The sequence below is a fragment of the Diabrotica undecimpunctata genome, chromosome 2 (genome assembly GCF_040954645.1).
Source record: "Diabrotica undecimpunctata isolate CICGRU chromosome 2, icDiaUnde3, whole genome shotgun sequence".
Taxonomy (NCBI): domain Eukaryota; kingdom Metazoa; phylum Arthropoda; class Insecta; order Coleoptera; family Chrysomelidae; genus Diabrotica; species Diabrotica undecimpunctata.
In genome coordinates this window covers 18,857,262-18,882,722 of record NC_092804.1, presented here as the reverse complement: position 1 = coordinate 18,882,722, position 25,461 = coordinate 18,857,262, and the positions used below count along the sequence as shown (strand labels likewise).

The 25,461-nt window shown below is 33.9% G+C and overlaps 1 protein-coding gene across 3 annotated transcripts in view; it reads left to right on the top strand.

Annotated features, from left to right (window-relative positions):
- Window positions 1–25,461, top strand: part of ZnT63C (solute carrier family 30 member 1) — a 76,146-nt gene that overhangs the window by 42,500 nt on the left and 8,185 nt on the right. For all 3 annotated transcript variants that reach the window (XM_072522431.1, XM_072522432.1, XM_072522434.1), the window contains exons 2-4: window positions 14,473–14,654; window positions 22,005–22,227; window positions 24,647–24,894. In XM_072522431.1, the coding sequence (XP_072378532.1) occupies window positions 14,478–14,654; window positions 22,005–22,227; window positions 24,647–24,894 (648 nt within the window). In that variant the 5' untranslated portion in view covers window positions 14,473–14,477. The remainder of the gene's footprint in view (window positions 1–14,472; window positions 14,655–22,004; window positions 22,228–24,646; window positions 24,895–25,461) is intronic.

The following is a 25,461-nucleotide window of genomic DNA, read 5'->3' as shown; positions in this document are numbered from 1 at the left end:
TTTATCTCTGTTCTTTTCTTTGTCCCCTGATCATTCTTGATAATTTTTTTTTGTGTTCCATAAGAGTCGTGTTTCATTTGTTTTGAGAAACTTTGCCAGTGTTCCCTTTTTATTTGTCTAACTAAAGTATTCGTTTCATTTCTGATTCGTTTATATTGGTTGTATGCCTGTTGTTTGTTATATTCTCTATAGTAAGAAGGCTTTTTTCTTTTCTTCATATTTTGTCCTTACTTTCTCTCTTAACCATGGGGGTTTTTTTTGTGATATGTTTTCATATGTATGAATAAAATAGTAGATACATCCACTATTTTATTTTCCGTTTACCCCTTCCCGGTGAAAGCTTAGTTTTATGGTTTATAGTTGGCAATACGATGTGTAGTACCTAATAATATCAAAATCGTCTGGTACGTGTTAATAACCTGTTATCGGAACAGAACAATGACCCAAAAATAATATTAATCTACAGGAAGTCTGTTACATTTTGAATCATCTACAGGATTCTGCACAAATATATTTTAGATGAGTGTAGAGGTTTACTGATAAGTTCCAGATTATGCATAATACAATTTATTATACTATTCGATATTTTTAAAAAGTTGATGTCTTACTTGAAATTGTGACGGACAATAATAAATTTGCGGATTAAAAGTGCTGATGAAGTTAATAATTTTGAATGAAAATCTTTTATTTTCGTAACACCTTAAAGTACGTAAACCTAAAAAACAATTTAAATGCAGTTTTATTATTTGTTAACTCAATTAGGATTTTTGTATTCAACTTTTAATTGAATATTTTATTTGTACCATCAAATAATTTCTTTTTCTAAACAAAAAGCTTCCCGATTATTTTATTCCATTAGTCGATCGATCCCATACTTAATTCTTATTTAGGATCCTTGACATAAAAAATTGTAACAATCAAATAGTACACTTGACATTCTCTAAATGGAGTTAATTATAATAATGATATTGGCTACCGCGATAATAGAATCGTTGCTTGAATTCTAATTCTAGTATTTAGCTTTTTACATCCAAGAAAGATCAAGGTAAAGAAAAACAGTGCTACGTGCCTTTACATGTAGGAAATTTGGGGATAATATTAGGATTAGTATTATAAGATTAGAAACGTTTGTTCAAACTGTAGGCAGAATTTGTCATATAACTTTATATATAAATGCTGTGAAATTACTTAACTTAATCAAGGTACGAAAAATTGGATATTTTTATAGAACATTTGGAAATATTGAGGGCAAGAGAGGAGCTACGAGAAATGTTGTGGCTACGAAATATAAAGAACTGGACAGGCATAAATAACACTGGCGAGCTTTTGCATGCCACAAAATATACACGTCTGATAATAATTCACCAACGCACTAGAACAGCGCTATAAGAAGGAGTATAGACCAAATCAAAAGATTTGGACTGAAAACGTTCGAGTGGTTTACTATTACTGAAATGAAATGATTCTTATTTATCTATATGTAATTATATATTTTTTTTACTACGTGTAAGGTGGCAGGTTCTCATAAACAAATAAGATTTGTTCTAAAAAAACCTGAAATACAATAAAATTGTTGGATTTTATGTACACAGCTGTTTACTGATTTCAAGGTTATTCATAAATTTGGTTTTTCACATCTACTGTTTATAATATAGAGAACAATTTAAATTTTATACTTAAACTATAACTTATAAACTATAATTTGTCATGTATAATGTCTATTTGAAACAAAAGATAATTCCTAGGAAATGGTTAGATACCGAAAGCCTTGAAATTAGTAAAATCGTAAATGTGCATTTTTACAAATAAATGAAAACGCCTGTCCCGTGTATTTTACCTAAATAATTATTCTTTTTAAATTTGAAGTGTCGTTCACACACCAACGGTTGATTCAGACTTCACAACAGCCACGGGAAGATCAGATCACAGTCAAATCACCGTTAAGAGCGTAGGCGCAAAATTTCGGGCCAATGCTTTTTAAATGCATTTGTTTTTCGAATCCTGAAAAAACTAATAAATATTTTTGAAAAATTTAAACGCAGAATGAAAGATTACATTATTACCGAGGGCCGAAATTCCTATTATACACTCTTAAGTCAAAAGGCAACCTGTTCACACAAACGATCCGGTCAGATCACCGTCAGTCTACTTCAACATTCAGGTTGTAAGGTTGTAATGTAAAACAATTTTTTAAGTCGCTATTTTTTATTACTAATCAATTTAATTTAGACTACTTATACTAACACTCCCGTCGTCAGAGACGTTAATGCCACTGAGCCTTTAAAATTATACGAACAAGCTGAATTTTGTCAAGAATGTCAATTTTAGGACGCCAAAAAAGATGCAAAAAAGTTTACCACTTTTACACTCGGGTTGTCCCCTAAAACCCCCCTCGTAGGAGGGGGAAAACGGAAAAAATCGATTTACCAAGAGTCTTTACGCCGTAGAAAAAAATATATCAGTTTAGCTGTTTAGCTGCAGCAGCTAAACTGAAATGGAAATCGGCTGGACATAACGAACGTGTTACGGATGGAATACGAATAAAGAAATCGGGAATTGGCGGCCATATGAAGTCACGTCTTACAAACAATAGAGATAAATGGCGAGAATTAGGAGAGGCCTATATTCGACAATCCGAATAGATAAAAGGGCTTAAAATAAATATATACATATATATATATATATATATATATATATATATATATATATATATATATATATATATATATATATATAAATTAGTTGTGTTTAGGTTAGGTTAGATTGCGTTAGGTTAGGTTGGGTTAGGTTAGGTTGAGTTCCCTCTCTGGACTGTGAGATGGCCTACCTTCGCCCGTATGCTGTCTTTCGTACCCGTCTTCGATGTGTTGGGTAAGATTTAGTATTTGAGATGTGCATGATCTTCTCGGTCGAAAGCCACTTTATTTATGAGTTTTTCTTCTATTCTGGATGAAATTCTTTTAAGGATCGACAGCTGAAGTATTTTGAATGGTGACCAGGTTTAAGCAAGATAACGACTTTGGCTTGCCTCCGGACGTTGGGTATCTGCATAGTTTGAATACAACTGTTCATCATCTGGAGGAGCCATTGTAGTATTTTTAATCCAAACTTCTTAATTTTTCATTATGTGGATAGATGATCTATGCTCAGTATCGTTGAAAGGTTCGCTCAGCTGACTGGTTTCGTCCTCTCCATTTTTAGTTTTGTTTTGTCTCTTTTTCCAGCGACTCTACTATTTTTAATGAGTTGTAAAGCCACTTTGTTAGCTGTGATATTTGGGAAATTATTTGTTCTTTCACACAGCAGGGAGATTAGTCGGTAGTTGTTTCGTATTTCAGGATCTATTCCTGGTGTAGAGCTAATATTTTTGCTTTGCAGCATAGTTTTGGTGCTTTACCGTATAATATATAGTATAGTAGCGTATTGGTGCTTTTAGAAGACGTACCGTAATTTTAAATAGCTTCAGAACCAGTTTTTAGTTGTTGGGCCACAATGACCGTATATCTGCTCTGTAAAATCGGTAAATATGTTGTTCTTAATAGCAATAAAGTACCTTGGTTCTCAATTTACTTATTCTTTTTTATATTTAGACTTAAAGGAGCTTTGCTCCTTATTTACGTACGCCCAAAATAAGTCAGTTAAATAAATAAAAATGCAAATTGTTTAGAGACTAAATGATGTATTGCATGTATTATTATTAATTTATAGACTAATAAAGAGTGTTAATGCTATAAATACACCAAGTCAATTATATTAACCCATAAAAGCATCTGCAGATATAAAACAATAGTAAATACATATTCATTTGTTACTCTTCTTTCTATTTGACGTCATCCACTTGATTTATCTCCAAGCGTAGTGTTACGAAAATGATTCGATATGGTCAAAAGTTATAAGAAGAGATATGGATTATCTAGTTAGCCTTGCCCCCTTCCTGTCAACAAAAACTGAAATTGTAATCACAATAACAACATTAGATTAGTGTTAGTGTAGCTTCCCAAATTTTTAAGATAATACTACTGAGTTTACGTTATAGGAAATAAATCATATGAAAATTTGATTGTTGTGGAATGTCGATTTGTATTTCGTGGGCTTGGTGCAAAAACTTCACGTGAAAAACTTCAGTCAAAATAGTTCATTTTAAGAAACTTCATCTTAGAAGAAAGTTCATCTAAAAAACATTGTTGTCTTTTATGCCATCTAAGTTATAAACAGTGTTGTATTTTCTAACTTTTGTTATACTACTAGACAAAAATACATTCTTTGGCGTGTTTATGAATATTTTTTCCTCCAGCTGTATATTAATTTCTGTAAAAATCAGAAAAAAGAATTGCAGAGCTTATGTAGAATTTAGAATTATGCAGAATCGAATTATGATATAAAATAAACTTTAAGTACGGCTGCGGCCATTGAATAGTTTATACCCTTACATATCTAGTAGCCGATTTTTGAATTTTTACCTCCTTTAGGACTCCCGCGCACTTAACAGCCTGGCTGCTTCAGCCAAGATGCGGCAACCATTGAAACCCGCTTAAGGCAGCCGCGCACTAGGTAACCAAAAATTCCTGGCTACGGCAGCCACTAGAACGTGCCTGTTGTACCGGCAGCCCGTTGGCTGTCCGCAGCCAAAGCGAGTGAGAATTCTGAATGGAAATGAATATGGCTGCGCACTTCTCGTGTCAGCCAAATGATTTTAAAATGACTTTTGACACCGAAAAATTAATTGGGGAAGTTGAAAGCCATTTTGGTATAAGGAAAGGAGATTTGGGATATATCTTCTGAAGAATTGAATGATCGAGAAAAAAAAACGAGGATAAGAAGAAATTACCAATATAATTTGTGAGGGCAATTTACCAGCCTTTTCTTTATTTTGGGTTTTTTACGAAACAAACCGTAACTAATTATGGCCTCTTCTTCTTATTCTTCATGTGCCTTGTCCATTCCGAACGTTGGCAATCAACATGGCTATTCTGACTTTGTTTACGGCAGATCTGAATAGTTCAGCAGATGACAATCCGAACCATTGCCGCAAGTTTTGGAGACACGAGTGTCTTCTCCTCCCTGGACCCCTTCTGCTGTCTATTTTCCCTTGAACGATCAGCTGTAGTACTCTATATTTATTATGTCTCATAACGTGACCCAAGTATTCCAACTTTCTTTTCTTTATGCTTATTCCCACCTCTCTCTCTTTACCTATCCGGCGTAGTACCTCTTCGTTGGTCACGTGCTCAGTCCAGGATATACGTAATATACGTCGGTAAGCCCACATTTCGAAGGCCTCTACTTTTTTCATCAATGTTTTCATCAATTGAGAGGTAGGGTGAGGCTTTTAGAGGTGAAAATTTGCTTCATGCTAGTGAACGATGCTCTTGCCTTTTCTACTCTTATACGGCCTTATATGGCCTTTTCCACATCCATATCGTTTTATATTTATATTCGCTTCATATTAAAGAACGGACACAAGTGGCCATCGATTGGCTGTTATAACTGGCTGCTCATATGCTCATATATGACTGCTATAACAGGCTGCCTAGTGCGCGCGGACCCTTAAAAGTGCATTTTGCGTGACGTTAATTACCAGTAGCGGATCCAGAATAGGTTAAATAAAATTAAAAAATCAAAATAAAATAAATCTCTTCTACAAAATGTAACAAAATTGAAATTGTAATATGACACAATCACTTGTCACAATCACTCTTTCATCAAGTCATACTTGTTCCAGCATGACGTCACAAAAAAATCACTGTTACTTTTGGCGTTTATAGGAACTGATAAAATGTCTTATTATAGTGTACATATTGTATTCTCATATTTATGACCGTTGTACATATTGTATTTATTTACTGTTATAGAGATATTATTCCAAGCGAATGGCAATTGGCGATTGACAGCCATTATGTGATATTCTTAATTATTTATCCATCATCATCGGAACTACAACCAGTGGTATTCACTAATACACCTCTACCCTCATCTTTTCGTAACATTTCTATACTGACTCACCTGCATCTCTCTCAATTCTTCATTCTTCAATAATTATTTCCATATAACTTTCAGTTAAATTTATTGCTCAGAAGTTAGACAAAAGTTTTTTTAGTTGCCGGAACTGCTATGGTTCGAATTGGTGAAAAATTCTACAAAACAACCTACGGTGAACTTTAAAAATTAATAGTGTACAATTTTAATTACCAAATGGTAGGCACCTTTTATGATAGTAACTTCCTGTCTTATCACATAAAAACAATATTTTAGTTTACTGCAGATAAACAATACAAATTATAATGGTAAATGACAAAGAACTAGAAAAGTTATTGTTTCTTTTCTTTTTATCTTAAACTTTTAAGTTTTTCGTTACACCACAGTCTAATTGTAGATATAGCCCAGTCTGGTTTGACCGATCGGGGGGAAATTTCGCACAAATTTAAAGGACGGTAATTCCTCAATGTTGAAATGTATTAATAACATTTTATTTTGTTAATAAAAAAATTAATTAAATTTATAAATTAGTGCAAAAAAACTGTTTTTTGCAAATATCTCCGTAAATTATTTATCAATTTTAATTGAAAAAACGGAGAAATAAAGATATTCTTGATATAAAAAAATGGTATAAATATTGTTTATTTAAATTATAAGGGAAAAAACTTATAGATAAAAAATCAAATTGTGACCATAAATTATTGCTTAAAAAAAACGCAAGGTAAAACTAGGAGTATCTTTTCATCTATTCATCATCTAGTATCCCCCACCTATGTCTTAAAAGCTTCAGATATCTGCGAAACATTTTTCCACCTTTTTTTTAACCAGACTGGGCTAATAAGAACCAAAGACCCTAGATAATTAACAAAGAAACAAAGCGTATTTTATAATTTAATTGTATATTTGAAAGCATTTACTTAAAAACGCAAAACTACGAATGACTGAAAATCCTACAATCTGCGCGTCCACTTGATGCGCAGCAAAATTACTGGAAATATTTTAGTATGAGAAGTAAAGACCACCTGTAAAATATGCATCAAAATCATGGAGTCCCGGCGTGTTCCTTTCTCTCCGAATACTTTTTCTGTTTGCTCTCTGAGCCGACGGGAAAAAATTTCGAAAGTCATTCCTGGTCTTGATGAATTTTAGCAGTGCCTTTTTATCCGTTTCCCGATATATTTTTTCGACCAAATTTATCGTGCTTGGAATGCACATGTATTGAGCAAGCACATTTATGCACAAGACCACTGAAACAATCTACCAAACAATAAAGTTAAAGTCAGAATAGATGGACAACTTATGGAACTTACAGATATAGGGAACGGAATAATACAGGGGGACTCAGAGAAGAAAAGAAGTTAAAATACTCAATTACGCAGATGATGTAATATGGATAGCCCAAGATGAAAATAATTTACAAAGGTTATTACATATACGTATCGTTTTATCAACTGCACAAATTGTAGTTGATCTGAGCTTACGTATTCATTACCCATTCATTTATTTTTACTTTGGCTTACTTCCTTGTCTGAATTGTCTTATTTGCGATTAGGTACTAGAATTGGCGGTTATATCTAATTCTAATGGTATGGTGACGAATTATCCGTTTTTCTGAAAAAATACTACAACTATTCTTTTTGGCATCTATTCACCGGTTACAATTTTAGAGATGTCTTATGAAGAACCCGTGGAAAGCAATAGTTTTAAGAATCTCCTAGGTAGGTACGAGCTCGTTCCCATATCAGTTGGCCCAACGTTAGATTGATAAGAAAATTATAAATTGTAGAGAACAAAAATAAAAGCGCAACGTAAATTTTAGAAGTTTTAATGCATTTAACAACATTTTTGAATTTCCCAATTTTAGAAAATATTTTATAACGTAATGTTTATGTTAAAAAAAGAAAGTTTACCACTCAGTTACATCCCCTTTATTTTTAATGACATCCACAATTCTTCGAGGCATAGTTTTTACCAAGTTCTGACAAAATTCTAATGTAAACGAATCCCATATTTCTTGCAATCTTTCCTTTAATTCGTTGACGGACGTGGCAGGATGTTTTCTTAAAGCTTTTTTCATTTCGCGCCACAAAGTATCTATCGGGGACAAGTCGGGACTGTTAGAAACTCATTCCAGAAGCGGTATGCCATGGTCTTCAATCCATTTTAAATTCTTTTTTGAGGTATGACAACCTGCGCCGTCCTGTTGGAAGACAAAATCTTCTGCTGATGTTAAACCATAGAATAACCGAACACACATAGAAGCGACATAACGGTCCAAAAGCGTGTACCATTTTTGTATACGCATGCCCGATTCTGGTTGTTTAACTGTCAAAAACACGTGCTTATTCTTTAATTCTGGTTGTTTTCGATAGTCCGTAGGCGCCTATGGTAAATACTCGACACAACAAGTGCATTTGACCATTTATATAATTTATTTATAGTTAAAAGGTTATAGTTATAGTTAAATATATAAGTTTATAGTTATAGTTTATAGTTAAAAGTTTAATTTATATTTAAAATGTCTGGATATATTTGTGCGATTCGCGGATGTTCATCTGTGACAGGAAAAGGAATAAGTTTATTTAGATTTCCTAAGAATAATAACAGGTAATTACTATTGCTTTGTAATTATTATTAGTTATTACATAATAGTATTGGTTTGACTTTCGAACAGTAAGCCGACGCCGACGTGTCTGTCCGAGCTATAAAAAATAAACTTCTGCCAAGGGATAGTTCAAAATGAAAACATTAAATTTGGTGTCAGTGCTATTTCTTTTATTGAAAAACGCAAGTCTCCGAAGGCTCAGGTCAAAAAATCAACATACGGTGGCCTGGTGTCAGCGCGCTCGAAGACAACAATACGAATATAGTATTTTTAGGAAATAAAAATATATAGAGGGTTTTATACACGAGAATATTTGATTTGAGAGCGTAGGCGCAAAATTTTGGGCAAATGTTTTTTAAATGTATTCATTTTTTTCGAATCCTGAAAAAACAATAAGTATTTTTGAAAAATTTAAACGCAGAATGAAAGGCCACATTATTACTGAGGGCCAAAAGGCTCCGAAAACTTCTATAATGTTTATTTTAATAAGTTACATTGGTGAAAAAAAAAAGAGAAAATTTAGTGTGATTTTTAATTTCAAATATCTCATTCAAAAAAACTTTTTGTTTATATTAAGGGACTTTCAGCCCTCGGTAATAATGTAATCTTTCATTTTTTGTTTAAATTTTTCAAAAATATTTGTTAGTTTTCTCAGGATTCCAAAAAAATGTAGCGTAGGCGCAAAATTTCGGGCATTGGCCCGAAATTTTGCGCCTACGCTCTTAAACGAAACAAAGAAATTACTAAAATGCTCAAACTAAAAATTGTTGGAAACATAATTAGACCGATAATTGGTAAAATCTTAAAATTACAACAGAACAAGACTTCAAAATTGCAAAAACATGGTTGCAAATAAACAAACTTACATTAAATTATGAAAAAACTAAATAGGTACTCATCTACTTTTTGTTATATACAAAAGTTGTCTGCCAATTTTTAATTCGTTAAATATAAATAAAAAAGATCAAATATATGGATCGAAGTACATAAAATATTTAGGAGTTTTAAATGGGAATTACAAATAAAAAATAATAAAACTTTATTTGTTGCATATCTTAATATTTAGTGACATTTTTGTGACTTAGTCAGGAGGAAACTGTAAATTTATTAAGATTAGATATTGACAAAAGTTAAATATTTCGTTACTTACAATATACTTAGAATATACTAATACTCTTATAGTTGTAAGTAATAAAGTATTATTTATAAATACAGAAAAAGTTCTTTGTTTAAAATTTGTTCTGTTAAAAATTTGTAGTGCCAAAGTGTGGATAGAAGCTTGCAGACGAGAAGATTTGTTATTCAAAATGGATTCACTTTATAATAATTATAGGATTTGTGAACTGCATTTTGAAGATAATGTTATTGTAAAAGGAAATAGAAGAAAAACATTGGCGCATGACGCAGTACCTTCAATGATCTTTGTTATTTATATTTAACGAATTAAAAATTGGCAGACAACTTTTGTATATAGCAAAAAGTAGATGAGTACCTATTTAGTTTTTTCATAATTTAATGTAAGTTTGTTTATTTGCAACCATGTTTTTGCAATTTTGAAGTCTTGTTCTGTTGTAATTTTAAGATTTTTAGTAATTTCTTTGTTTCGCTTAAGAGCGTAGGCGCAAAATTTCGGGCCAATGCTTTTTAAATACAATAATTTTTTTCGAATCCTGAGAAAACTAACAAATATTTTTGAAAAATTTAAACACAAAATGAAAGATTACATTATTACCGAGGGCCGAAAGTCCCTTAGAATAAACAAAAAGTTTTTTTGAATGAGATATTTGAAATTAAAAATCACACTAAATTTTCTCTTTTTTTTTTCACCCCTGTAACTTATTAAAATAAACATTATAGAAGTTGTCAGGGACTTTCGGCCCTCAGTAATAATGTAGTCTTTCATTCGGCGTTTAAATTTTTCAAAAATACTTATTAGTTTTTTCAGGATTCGAAAAAAAAATGAATGCGTTTAAAAAACATTGGCCCGAAATTTTGCGCCTACGCTCTTAAGAATTTATATTGTGTGATATGCCCACTGACTATTAATTTTCTGGTTGTTAGCTGTCATTGGCGGCTTGGCCACGTAACTTCAAAGGACTGTCGCTTCTCTGTGTTCGGTTGTTCTCTGGTTAAACGGTGTTCCATAACCGGTCAAAGAAATTCTTCTAAAACATTCAAATATTTGTCCGTATTTACAATCCCATCGATATAATGTAACTTTCCCGCACCTGTAGACGACATATTGCCCCAGATCATGACAGATGCAGGAAATTTGACTTTTCTCTTCAAACAGTCAGGATGGAAAGCTTCATTTTTTCTGCGAATGACGCGACTCCTACTGTCTCCAACACACACTTCAAATCTAGACTTATCACTCCATTGTATTGAATCACATTGCGACTGAGTCCAATATTTATGCTCTTTTGACCATTTTAGTCTATTTTTCTTTTGTTATAATTTTAAAAGTGGGTTTTCCTTAGCCTAAAATAATATGAAATTTATTAAAAACAATTCGTACTAATTTTTTAACTATAAAACGTAGTTTGTAAATACCAAATCCTAATTTGTGGGCCTCTTGGTGACATGTTGATCTAAAAACGTGTCTTCCAATAACGTCACTCCATAAAACGCTTAACTCCATATAATTTGCTCGTCGATTTTTTCACTATAATGCGTCTTAATATCCTTCGATCTGCTTCGGTTATTTTACTTTTTCGTACATTTCTACGTTTTGTGACGACCGAACCTGTAGTTTTGTATCTTCTGACTATATTTCTTACACTATAACGTGACAATTGCAACATATTCGCGATTTCCGAATTGGATTTTCCATAATTAAAAAATCTAATAATGATTGAACAAATTTTCTCATCGACAACTTTACTTCGACCCATTGTACAATCCACAAACGGCAAAAAGCTTTACAATACTACAAAATACATTTGATATTAACTGACAATATTATTGTTTTGATATCATTTTTACATAGCTATAGTCCAAGAAATGAAGCATTTCACCTCGCAATTTTTTCGTCCTGCGTGGATTGACTTGAAATTTTAACAGAAGGTAGGTAATAGCCTAAGGATCAAAATCTATATCGAACCAAAGTGCGCCAAAGCCTTGGGGGTGGTTGCCACCCCATCTCGGGGGTGAAAAATTTTTTTTACATTTTAACCACAGGTTTCGATTAAAAAAGTGATTCTAAACAAAAAATGTTCTATACATTTTTTTTTGTAAAACTGATATTTTTCAAGTTATTCGCGATTGAAAGTAACAACTTTTAGACGAAAAAATCGACGTTTTTAATCGATTTTTCGCGAATAACTCGAAAATGGTACATTTTATCAAAAAAATTGTAGAGAACAAATTTGTAGCTTTTAAAAAGACAAATACAATTCATTTTTTAAAATGTTTTTGCGATATAATAGGAACCGAAATACGGCCTATCAATGTTCAGCGGTTTTCTTCAAATGCCAAATTTGAAAGATTCAAAGTCAAATATCGGGAAAATGATGCATTTTTGGAAGAAAACTCATAGAACCTTTTTTAAAGAGCATAAATAGACCTATCATAAAAAAGCTCTAGCTCAAACATTTAGTGAGTTATGATTAAAAATAAGGTCAATACCTCATTTTTTTACGAAAAAATCGATGAAAACAGCCCCCTAACCACCCCCATAATTAAAATCGATCTTCACTCTTCTGCAGTTCTCTTTGTACATGTATTGTTAATACGTCCAAGAAGTTTGACCCATTTAAAATGCTTAGTTTTAGAAAAAGTACAGCTTAAAACGAGAAACGATTTACAATTTCATATTTTTTACCCTTCTTTTTTTAAATATCCCCGAAAATACTGAATATATGAAAAAAATAAAAATGTACTAAATTGTAGCTTTTTTAATGACTAAAATTTTTCTTTATTTAGATTTGTTGTACAATGAATATTTGGCGAGATATAGCCGTTTAAAGCATCGATTTACGATCAAGCACCATCTTTTTCGAGCCCTTTAAACTCACCCCATTTAAAAACCAAGGGTTCCAAAAAGATTTAATTCACAGATCCTTGTAGCTCTTAAAAACCTCTACAAAATCGTTTTTGAAGAAACACTCTATCGTTAAAAATGAAGGAAATACGTTAGAAAAACCAATTAATTTTTTTTCCGGAAAATTCCATTAGTATAGTACAGTACATTTCGGAGCATAATAATCTACAAAACCGGTATATTAGGTAGTGGGGCGTTATACATTCGAAATTTTAAGCGTTCTTATTTTGAAATCTCATACAACAGAATAAAACATCTGCTCATGGGTGATTTTCAAAAGTTGAAAAGTTGCAAAATTTTGGCAAAAAATTGTTTTCACCTATAGCACTCATAAAAATTGATTTTTAAGGGTTGAAAATTTATGAAATTGTATTTTAAAGTATAAAAAAATCGCTATTTAACTAATCCAAACCAAATTATACTCATGTTAAGATTTGTAATGTTATTTTACAATTTTTGAAAATTAGGGGTAGTTTTCACCCCTAAGAACAATCAGGGTTCATCGGCATGACATAAACTATAAAGCAGAGGGTGAGTTGAGCTTAATTACAAATTTTTATGCAAATCGTTCCAAGGCGAAATCATTTTCTTAGCATTACTAATTTTTTTACATTAATCTCTAACAAGGGTCGCTTTTTAAGGACTGAAATATGATGGAACTTTATTCAAAAGCACGAAACTATCATTATTTAATTAATTCAAACCAAATCTTACCCATATTCAGGTTTAATATGTTATTTTATAATTTTTGACAATTAGGGGTAGTTTTCACCCCTCAGAACAATCAGGGTTCATCGGCATGACATAAACTATAAAGCAGAGGGTGAGTTGAGCTTAATTACAAATTTTTATGCAAATCGTTCCAAGGCGAAATCATTTTCTTAGCATTACTAATTTTTTTACATTAATCTCTAACAAGGGTCGCTTTTTAAGGACTGAAATATGATGGAACTTTATTCAAAAGCACGAAACTATCATTATTTAATTAATTCAAACCAAATCTTACCCATATTCAGGTTTAATATGTTATTTTATAATTTTTGACAATTAGGGGTAGTTTTCACCCCTAAGAACAATCAGGGTTCGTCGCCATGACATAAACTATAAAGCAGCGGGTGAATTGAGCTTAAATCCAAATTTTTATCCAAATCGATCCAAAGCGAAATCATTTTTTTAGAATTAGTAATTTTTTTACATTAATCTCTAACAAGGGTTGCTTTTTAAGGGTTGAAATATGATAGAACTCTATTCAAAAGTATAAAATAATCATTATTTAACTAATTCAAACCAAATCTTACCCATATTCAGGTTTAATGTTATTTTATAATTTTTGAAAATTAGGGGTAGTTTTCACCCCTAAAACCCTTTAGCGCACTTCGGTTCGATATAGATTTTGATCCTTGGGCTATCACCTACCTGCTGTTAAAATTTCAACTCAATCCATGCAGGACGAAAAAATTGCGAGGTTTTAACTTTTTTCGAGCTTCATTTCCTGAACTACTACCTCTGGATTTAACGTAATTATGAAAAAAATCAACGTATGTCGACATAAGTGAATGCATAGCCAGGGTTTAGTGATTTTTTTATTGTTAAAAATACTTATAAAAACTTGCAGAGTATAATTTGTTTATGGTAATCGGCTTAAACTGCAAATTCCATAGGTGGGCCAACTGATATGGGAAGGGGCTCGTAATTACGAGATCAAACATGCTATAACTATTTAATGCAATGGGTGTCACATACGATTAGTGTTTTTAAAGATGAGACTTAATAACAATAACTAACAATAGAGTATAACAATATAATTCTTGTAAATATTTGTAGTCTAACAAAAACTTTTTTGTTTCAGCTGATATGGGAAAATTCTCTGGGAAAAAATGTCGCTTGCTGTCGATGTTATGGCTTACGACGTTTTTCTTCTTCGTAGAAATAGTCGTAGGTTATATAACAAATTCAATGGCCTTAGTGGCAGATAGTTTTCATATGTTGAGCGACGTCGCAGCGTTAGTTGTAGCTTTTTTATCCGTTAAGGTAAGTTTTTTAGGATGCATATCTTGTACATAAAATAAAAACAATTCTATGCAATATTAATTACATAGCTTCTTTAAATATCACTATATCACAATATAATACTCTTTCGTTTGAATTAATTGGGAAAAATGAAGAGAAAAACAATTTTTTTTTCTAAAAGTAGACTGAAAAATCTATATATTTAGTACGGAGTATGTTTTCCTTAGGAGAAATGGCATTATTTGACTCTTCAACTCGTCTTGGCAATATCGACTCCACTAGTTTAACGCACATGTTCTTTACTTCATCATCGTAAAACCACACTGTATTGCACTTGTTAGAGGACCCAAAAGTGGGCCTCCATTTGGTTTTTAATTTTTTAAAAATAGGGAGACTCTGAAATTCACGCTTTATGGGCATTTCATGTATACTTCATTTAGTTGTCCATGGCTTCAAGTGATATTTTCAAGAGTTTAAAATCCTTTTCTTATTTAAAAAAAATTCCAAAAAAGTTTACACTTTTTCACTAATTCGGACCCCCTACAAAACTATTCTAATTAGCAATGAAATTGAGTCAAAACGATGCTATAGAGAAATAAAAAAAACAATCGTAATTAGTAATATTACTTTAGTTGAACCAAATTCAACAAAATCAAAGAAATGAAAGAAAACATTTAACTAAAATTTTGAAAATTATTCGTCTATCCGCAAAAAAGTCACAGATGTATAGGTATGTCTTTTTCAGTTCCTGCACAGTCTGTGTGAGCCCAACAAACTGCACATGATGCACATTACTCACAATTCTCCTCTCGTTTCATTGGAAAATTTGCCGAGACAAAGGATGCATTCCACGTCATTATTATTAAGTTCTACAATTCTTGGAATTACTTCAATCACATCCGATTCAATGACAGAACAATTATTAACATTAATTAATAAAATTATAAAACACAATAAAATACCGGAAGAATTGAGAACGAGCGAAATAATTCTACTATTCAAATAAGGAGATAAAAAACAGCCAGAAAACTACAGAGATATAAACTTGTTAAATACTACGCTTTAAATTTACAACTAAAATTTTACAAGTGCTAATAAATCAGCAGGTAACATTATCAAGCTTCCAAAAAAAGGCAACCTCACACTATGCAAAAATTGGAGAGGAATAACCTTGCTAACTGTCATAAATAAAATTTTTGCGACCATCATACTGAAAAGAATAACAAACAAGGTTGAGTTTCGAGCTAATCAAGCAGGCTTTAGGCCAGAATCCTCCTGCATAGACCACATTAATACTGTGAGGGTAATAATGGAACAATCGGTTGAATGGAACACACCCCTATACATGGTTTTTGTTGATTTTGAACGTGCCTTTGATAGCTTGTCTCACACTGCTCTATGGAAAATTTTAGAGCTAAGAAACATCCCGCAAAAAATAATTTCTATTATAAAGTCACTATATACTGATGCGAAATGCAGCGTGACACACAATGGGATCAACAGTGACGAATTCAACGTACTTACTGGAGTTAGACAGGGATGCGTGCTTTCTCCGTTTCTTTTTAACATAGCTATAGACTATGTTCTCTCCAAACTAGACTCCGACACAAGAGGGATACAATGGACGTTAACCACACGCCTAAGCGATCTAGAATACGCGGACGATATCTGTCTATTAGGTCAAAGGTTCCAAGATCTGGCTTACCAATTGGAAACACTTTCCACTGAAGCCAATAAAACAGGTTTGAAAATCAATATTAGTAAAACCAAGTCCATGAGAATAAATGCAAGGAACAACACGCTATTTACTATCGACAATATGCAGATTGAAAATGTGGAAAACTTTACGTATCTTGGAAGTGTCATAACAGAAAAAGGAGGTACAGAAGACGATATTCGTATGAGGATACGAAAAGCTCAACAAGCTTTCACCACGCTCAACCCTGTTTGGAGATCTGGCGAGTATACTACAAGGACAAAGATCCGAATATTCCGATTAAATGTCATGTCTGTTCTACTCTACGGATGTGAAACCTGGAAAGTGACAAACACCCTCACAGACAAACTGCAGGTCTTTGTTAACAAATGTCTACGAAGAATTGTTCGTATATTCTGGCCTAACACCATCAGAAACGACGATCTGCTACACCTGACCGAACAAAAGAGGGTACAAAATGAAATTAAGACCAGAAAGTGGGGTTGGATCGGTCACACACTCCGAAAAAATAGTTGCAGTATCGCAAAGACTGCCCTAGAGTGGAATCCCCAGGGGAAAAGAAAAAGAGGTCGCCCAGTACAAACTTGGAGAAGATCCATCATGGACGAGATAAGAGGCCAAGGAAAGTCTTGGAATGAGGTGAAGGCCTTAGCGCAAAATAGAACCCGATGGCGCGTTTTCACTGAAGCTCTATGCTCCACTTAGGAGTTCAAGAACCACTTAGGAGTTGAATATATATATATATATATATATATATATATATATATATATATATATATATATATATATATATTTATAATAAATCAGAGGATAATTTTAGCAGATGAACAACAGGGTATTCGTAGTGGAAGATCGTGTACAGATGTAATATTCGTTATAAAGCTAATTACTGATAAATCACTAGAGTATAATAGACCAGCATTTCTGTGTCTGATTGACCTAAAGAAAGCGTTTGACAGAGTAAGACTCAAAGATGTAATCCATCTTCTATATAATAGAGATGTTCCCCTAAATATTATAAAAACTATCGAAAACATCTACCAAAAAAACAGAATGTAAATTGAGTCCCTTGCTCTTCAATTTAATCATGGATGAAATCATCAAAAGCGTTAACAAAGGAAGCCAAGATGAAGTTAGTCTGCAAAGACTGGTCCACAGATTTAACATAAGAGCAGAAGAATTTAATATGACAGTCTCATCTCAGAAAACTAAAACAATAGTAGTCAGCAAAGAACCAACTAGATGTAAAATAGAAATTGATGGCATCAGTATTGAACAAGTAATGGAAATAAAATACCTGGGAATTACACTGTCTAGCTATAGAGACCTGGACAAAGAAGTGAGAGATCAAGTACAAAAAGCAAATAGACTGGCAGGATGTTTGAATAACACTATATGGTGAAACAGACACGTTATCACTGAGATGAAGTTAAGAATTTATAAAGACAGTGTAGGACCAATACCGACATATGCCTCAGAAACAAGACCCGACATAGCCACAACGCAAAGGGTACTGGAAACGACAGAGATGAGAATACTGGAAGAATTACAGGAAATACACGAGATCGAAACAGAAGTGAAGACATTAGAAGAAAATGTAACGTACAGTTTATAAATGAATGGACACAAAATAGAAAAAAAGAATGGAATAATCACAAGTATCGGACGACCGCGCAAAAGATGGAGTCACAACCTTCCATAGAGGTATCAATCCGCCAGTGAACAAGCAGAATTGCTTATAAAGAGGAAGAAAAATAAGAAGAAAACATCCTCCTTTCCTCTGGCAATGCTCGCGTCTTTTTTACTAGTTGCTTTCCTTTTCCCGAAGAGATGCCTGGTGCTGAACCGCGACCACGTCTGCCCTTTTCACCTTGACCACGCTGAACTTCTTCATCTTATCTAAATTTTTGGGTTTCAATTGGTTGTGCCTGGTGGGGCGAAGCAGTAATGACTGTAGACGTCAGTAATGGACTTGTTGCGTTCGAGGAGCTAATTTCTGGTGATCTGTGACATGGTGATAAAAATGTTGACGAGTTGCCTGCTGCCTGTGCTGCAGAAGATGTCGATGGCTCGTCTGATTTCAACGTTTGTCTATCACCGGTTTTATACAAAGGAGATGATGGTTTTTTGTTTGCTTCTTCAATATATACTGCATTTGACAACACAGACCTGTTAAGGGGATATATCCGCGTCACCTTAAATCCGTTGATAGCAATTTGAGCTGTTTGGCATTTGATACAGGCAATCTCAGATAAGTCCATTACGCCGTAAGCGCAGAGAGCACGTTGATTTTGCCTCATCCACAGTCTGACTTCTTCACTAGGAGGCAGTGACAATATGGTAACATGGTTTGTTCCACCTAGATTAATGACGCCAATGTTTTGTGTATGGCTAAAGAGCTCATCCAAAATGAGTATTGCTGGCTTTTCCTCTCTAGGACGACACCAATCTATGGAATGTTGAAACCTTTGGATGAAAAGATTGAATTGTATCCAACCAGAAGGATGCACCGCAAATATCAGTACTAGAGAAGATACAAAGAAACCAGCAGCATTCATACAGCAGATAATAGTTACAAAAACTCCTCTTTCTCCTAAAGTCAAAGCACCTATTTGTTTTTCCCCTTCATGCTGATTACTTTCGTAACTTTGGATTGTACCGCAGTGATTCCACTTGGTCTACATTATAAATTTTGTCTGGTGTAAACTTTCCTTTATCGTAAACATCCTCTAAAAGGTTGTAGAACTTCTCTAAATTTTCTATGCTAAAACCAAGGGCTCTGTTGTAAGATGTACCAGACGGTTTCCTTTCTGACAATTTGGCTTCATGACTTTTTAAAAAAAGTCGAATGAATTTTCTTTCTGCGATGTCATTTTTAAACGGATGTTCGATGCTGTTCTTTTCTGCCAACTGAACAGCCATTCTCCTCAGGTCTTTATAAGTAAGCCCAAAAAAACGAAGGCTATTGTTTAAAACTGTACGTCTGCTCCTTTTACTTCTTCCTCTGAAGCGCCGTATTTCATGTTGAATAAACTCATTAGCGTAGTTTCCGGTACATTATACTGCTTACTTGCTTTTTTTCCAACCCATCTGTTTACTTCTAGTAGCATTTATAGCTTCTTTCATTTTTGATGGATTCTAACCTTTCTGCTTTGACTTGGGTTAGGCATTTTGAAACAGAAAACAAAAAGAATACGTTAAGTATATGCGATGGAAACTGACATTACTACATTAAAAATGCGGGGTGCGATTTAGGAACAAGCAGAGGGGTGCGGCAGGGAGATACCTTGTCGCCAAAACTATTTATAACAGTTATGGAGTACGCATTTAAACGGCTAGAGTGGGAATCAAAGGGTATTAGCATCGATGGAAAGATATTCAATCATCTCAGATATGCCGATGATATTGTTCTCATAACAGACAACTTAGGAGAAGCCAGAGTTATGCTACAACAACTACAGCAAGTAACCCAGAAAGTCGGTTTAAAAATAAACTATGGAAAAACAAAAATGATGACCAATCTCGTCCCCAATGAGCTAATAGAAATCGAAAAGTCGCCCATAGAACTTGTGGAAAAATATGTGTATTTGGGTCACGAAATAAGGTTAACGCAAGATAACCAAACATGCGAGCTACTCAGAAGAATAAGTCTTGGTTGGGCTGCATTCGGAAAAAATGAGAGACGTATTTAAAACAAATATACCGATCCATTTAAAAAGAAAAGATTTTAACCAGTGCGTTCTACCAGTCCTCACATACGGAGCAGAAACCTTAACTCTCACAAAAACATCAGCCGAAAAATTGAGGACACAACGAAAGAGGGAGAGATCAATGCTTGGAATAAGCTTAAGAAATAGAATAAGAAACGAGGAAGTTCGTAGACGAACCGGAGTGGAAGACATTATCGAACTATTACATGGCAAAAATGGAGATGGGCAGGATATGTTTCAAGAATGAAAGACGACAGTTGGACAAAAAAATTGCTTGAGTGGAGACCACGGGCTGACAAGCGAAGCCGAGGAAGACCCCCAACGCGATATACCGACGACCTCAAAAGAATCGTGACCAATTGGATAGCAGAGGCGCAGAACAGAAGCAGATGGAAAAGTCTAGAGGAGGCCTATGTTCAACAATGGACAACTCAGGGCTGATTGATGAATGAATGATGAATGGGGTCCGATTTCAGCAACCATCCTATCAGATTTATAAATCTTACCTTCCAGTATCCTATCAGTAGGTTTTTTCTTAATTGTTGGCGCTCGAAACATTTGTTGTCATCTCATTGTTCGACAGTTTGACCGAGTGATGCAAGCGCTCCAATACATAGCGGCGAAAGCATAAGCTAATGTTTAGTGGTATTCCCAACAGAGTGCAGCACATTGGAGAATCAGAAAGGCCGAGAGTCGGCTTTGGGGCCGGGTTCCGAATTTGGTACTTTCTTCTATCATTTTTTCTTTTGTGAAAAGAAAGCTAGCTAGTTTGCTAGTGCAACCTAGCTATAAGATCAAGGTCAAGTGAGTCAACCGTCAAATTGGTGTTACCACCCACCGTTAATTATAAACATTTACAGGTTAAGATCATTTATAATTTTACTTTTGAATTTTGGAAAAATTCAAAACAAATATAAAATGTAGTTCTCATTACAGTCAATTGTGGTTTAATCCCAGATGAAATATTATTTAATCTGAAACTTTTATAATCATCATCAGCCCATAGTCGTCTACTGCTGAACATAGGCCTCCTCGAACAACCTCCATTCAGATCTATCTAGCGCTGCTGCAATCCAGTTGGTACAAATCCTCTTTATGTCGTCAGTCCATCTTGTGGGTGGTCTTCCCGGGTTTCGTCTATCCGCTCTCGGTCTCCACTCCAAGATTTTTTTGGTCCACCTATTATCCTTCATTCTAGCGACGTGTCCTGTCCTTCTTCTTCTTCTCGTGCCACTCCTAGCGGAGATTGGAAATCATCATGGCCACTGCGACTTTGTTAACAGCGCGCCTAAAAAGTTCAATCGAACTACACCCGAACCATTCACGTAGATTACGAAGCCACGATATTTTTCTTCTTCCCACACTTCTTTTGCCCTTAATTTTGCCCTGCAAAATGTGTCAGGGTGTCCTGTCCACCTCCATTTAATTTTGGCTATGTGTTTTATAATGTCTTCTACACCACTTTTTCTACGGATTTCTTCGCTTCTTACCCTATCTCGCAACGTTATGCCTAACAATGATCTTTCCATTCTACGTTGCGTCACTTGTAGTTTTCGTGTAGATGTCCTTGTTAGGGTAAGTGTCTCTGCGCCATATGTAAGGACAGGCAGGACACACTGATTAAAGGCTCTTCTTTTTAAGCTGATAGGTATATCACCTTTAAAAATATCACGCAGTCTTTCATATACGGCCCATCCCAGTATTATTCTTCTTAGCAGCTCAGCAGTTTCATTATCTCTGCTAATTTTTACCGTATGTCCAAGGTATATGTAGCTGTCAACAATTTCAATTTCGACGTGTTCTACCCTTAAAGGATGACTCGGAACTAAATTAGTCATCATTTTGGTAGTTTATATTTAGACATACTTTATAATGCTTTTATAATGAAAGAAAGAAACTTTTATAATGCTATAACATTAATAATTTGAATTTTTCTTCTTTTAGATGTCACCAAAGAAATGGTCGAAGAATACGTTCGGTTGGGCGAGAGCTGAAGTATTGGGCGCCTTGGTCAACGCCGTATTTTTAGTAGCTTTATGTTTTTCTATAACTGTAGAAGCCTGCAAGAGGTTTATCGAAATAGAGTATATTCACGATCCTCAGTTGTTAGTAGTCGTCGGAGGAATTGGTCTCTTAGTTAACTTAATCGGACTATTACTATTTCATGGTAAGTTACTTTTCTTATGTTAGTGCGTTCCATTTACGTTAAATATGAACCATTTTCTTTTCCAATTAATACACCAATCTCTAATTAATGTGATTATAATTAGTGAGCTCTAAGAGATTAACATAAGTGTTGAGATTAACATAAGTATTTATTCAATTCCTTATAGCATGTATTTGGGTTTTTTACCATTCGGAGAAACTGATACCTTACTTTAGCGATACTCTCAAACCGGTTGCAAATTAATAGTACCTAATAAGTTTGTCATAGTAGTACTTGTGATTGGAAAGAGTCTGTTTGTTATAAGACATAAATTAAACTCTTGCTACGCGCCAACATGGGATAGATCGCCGGATAATAAATATCACCCTTCTTTGTACTTACATCTTTATTAAGCAACTGTTAATAAATTAAATAGTACTTAGTTGACGTTGTAACGAGATCCACATCTCGACATTAAGTTACCAACTCTAAATTTTCAACTCAACTCTCCTAATTTGGTTGTTTATCCTTTTTATAAACGTCCTTGCCTATGACGATATCAGTGACGTTTGTTATGCATGTGTAATCATTGCTACGCTTGAAATATTTGCAATGACGCAAACTTGAGTTTGCAAAAGAGAAAATTAGAAAACTAATTGACTGGCGCCCAAGAGAAGACAAACGCAGCAGAGGACGACCACCAACACGCTGGATGGACGACATTGGACGAATATCCAAGAAATGGCAACAAGAAGCACAGAACCGTGAAGAGTGGCGAAAAATGGGAGAGACCTATGTCCAGCAGTGGACAGAAGAGGTTGCATGATGATGATGATGAAACTTGGGTATTTTGTTAAACTTGTCACACTGCGTTTGTCCCCGATTCTGATTCTGAAAACAATTCCCATTAAAGAATAACATAAATAAATAAGAATTTAACAATCATGTATTGTAAAATATTACTAACATTATTTTTGTGAATTTTAATATCTTAAAAAATATATCATATCAGACGTTTGGTAGATACAAATCAAGTAATATTTAAGACTGGTTTAAGGTTCAAAAGGGAAGAAAAGAAAAGCCATGTGTAAAAGAGCTAGCTTTAACATCCCTCAAAAATACATCCGGCTAGTAAAAGCAACAATGCACTCCTCAACAGCAACTGTCAGAGTACAAAATGAGCTCACTAAGAAATTTTCAATAGTCAAAGGATTAAAACAAGGAGGCGAGTTGAGACCGAGACTATTCAACCTGAATCTTGAATAGTTGAAGATTGACAGCTGAATATAGGAAGAGGTAATCTCCTAACAAATAAATCAATACAGATTGCCGCCTATGCCGATGACATTAGCATTATTTCTCGCAGAACACAATTAAAAATAAGGGCGGAAGAGACTGGACTAGAAATAAATATTCAAGAGACAAAAAACTAACACATGCAAGAGCTAGGAGAAACGGACACACAGCAACATCCCATTTAACATATTTAGGGAAGGCAAGAAGCATTGAATACTGCTACTCCTTTTTGAGAAAAAAAAATTGGGAAATGTGAAAAGTTAATAGGTAAATATTGGATGCGTGAAAATCGCATCGAAGCAATTTACACTCATCATTTACACTCCAAATGAACGTACCGATGACAGTGATTATGAGTATGGATCTAATTCTTGATTACATTGTAAGATAATAATTATAATGGTGCAAAAGTGATGCAAGAATTTTCAGAGCTTTTTACATTAGTCGATCAATCTTCATAAATACATACATAGCTTTCATCTAGAATTAATTGTCAGTTTTATGAAAATTTTTGTATGACTGTGTGTCGATTTGGCCAGTGGAAAAAATAATAATAAATTTAAGTTTCCTGTTGAATTTTTTTAGTTTTGCATTATATAAAAAGTTAATTATCATAATTTTATTGTGGGTCTCTTTGAGTATTATCAGTTCTATTAAAATATAATCTTTATGGTTAATATAAATTCCATTGTGTTGGCCGTTCTGAAAATAATATCTGGAGTTTTCCTTGACCTGATAAATATTTCATTTGTTGTAAATTGTCGAAAATATTTTAATTGTTGTAGTTAAACATTGTTGGAAAGTCTTTTACTGATTTTTAGCTTCTTTAAAATCGAATTGTTTGTTTTATACTCGGTCCTACGACAAAGAGTTCATTGGAAATACAATTTACCATTTTCATGAGACTAAAGGCGGTCGTGTATCATTGAAGCTTTTGCAGAATTAATGTTATGTTAATTCTATATCTCTTGTTGATTACAAGATTGTCTGGTTTCTGACTAACGGATATTCTGTGTACTCAATTATTGTAAACAATTTTTATTATAATTTATAAATGCAAATAATTTTTTTGCAGTTTTTAGTTGATAGTTTAGTTTTATAGTTGATTTATTAGTAGAATTTACAAGTTTTTATGAACTTTCAGAACATGGTAGTTCCCATGGTCATTCACACGGAAGACTGTCGCATAGTAGAAATAGACTAACCCAACTAGCGATAACGGACGACAACGAAAACGACGAAACGTTTCCTAGTCCTCCCCCACCGACGACCCAATTAAGCGAGAAAGAGCTGACCCACAGTCATTCGTCTGGTCAGATGAATATGCGCGGAGTTTTTTTGCATGTTTTGTCTGATGCTCTCGGTTCGGTTATTGTGATAGTATCTGCGTTAGTAAGTATACATTTTTGATATTTTGTACGTATAAATGAAAGGCAATGGTTTGGATTCTGAGGAATGAAATACATTATATGCTACACCTGTTTTCCTTACTACAGGATGTAAATTCCGCTTTAAATAGCTATTACTCCTTTGGCTTGTTTCACAGACACATCAAACACTATACACAATTTTTATTTACAAGCAACTCTGCTCACTTTTAGTGCAGACTATGGAGCAACAAAACAAAACAGCTTCTTCAGAACACCGTAAAATCTCCCCCGTCATCTTAAAATCGGCTTGACGTCATTTCCCTCTACCTTTCGAATCTACCAATCAGATTCCAGCATCATACACTCCACACCTTAAATTCCAACCAATCACATTCCATACTTTCTCAGTTAACAAACTCGCTGTCGTCATGACCTTATATCATTTGGTATTTCCAATTTCATAAATAATTCATTTCTTTTTGTTTACAAGTCCCGATATAACAATATAACGAAATATTAAGAATCTTATCTACCCTCATCGTTTACTAAAAGCTTTCTCCTTACTTTCAAAATTCTGTGTGCAAAAGAT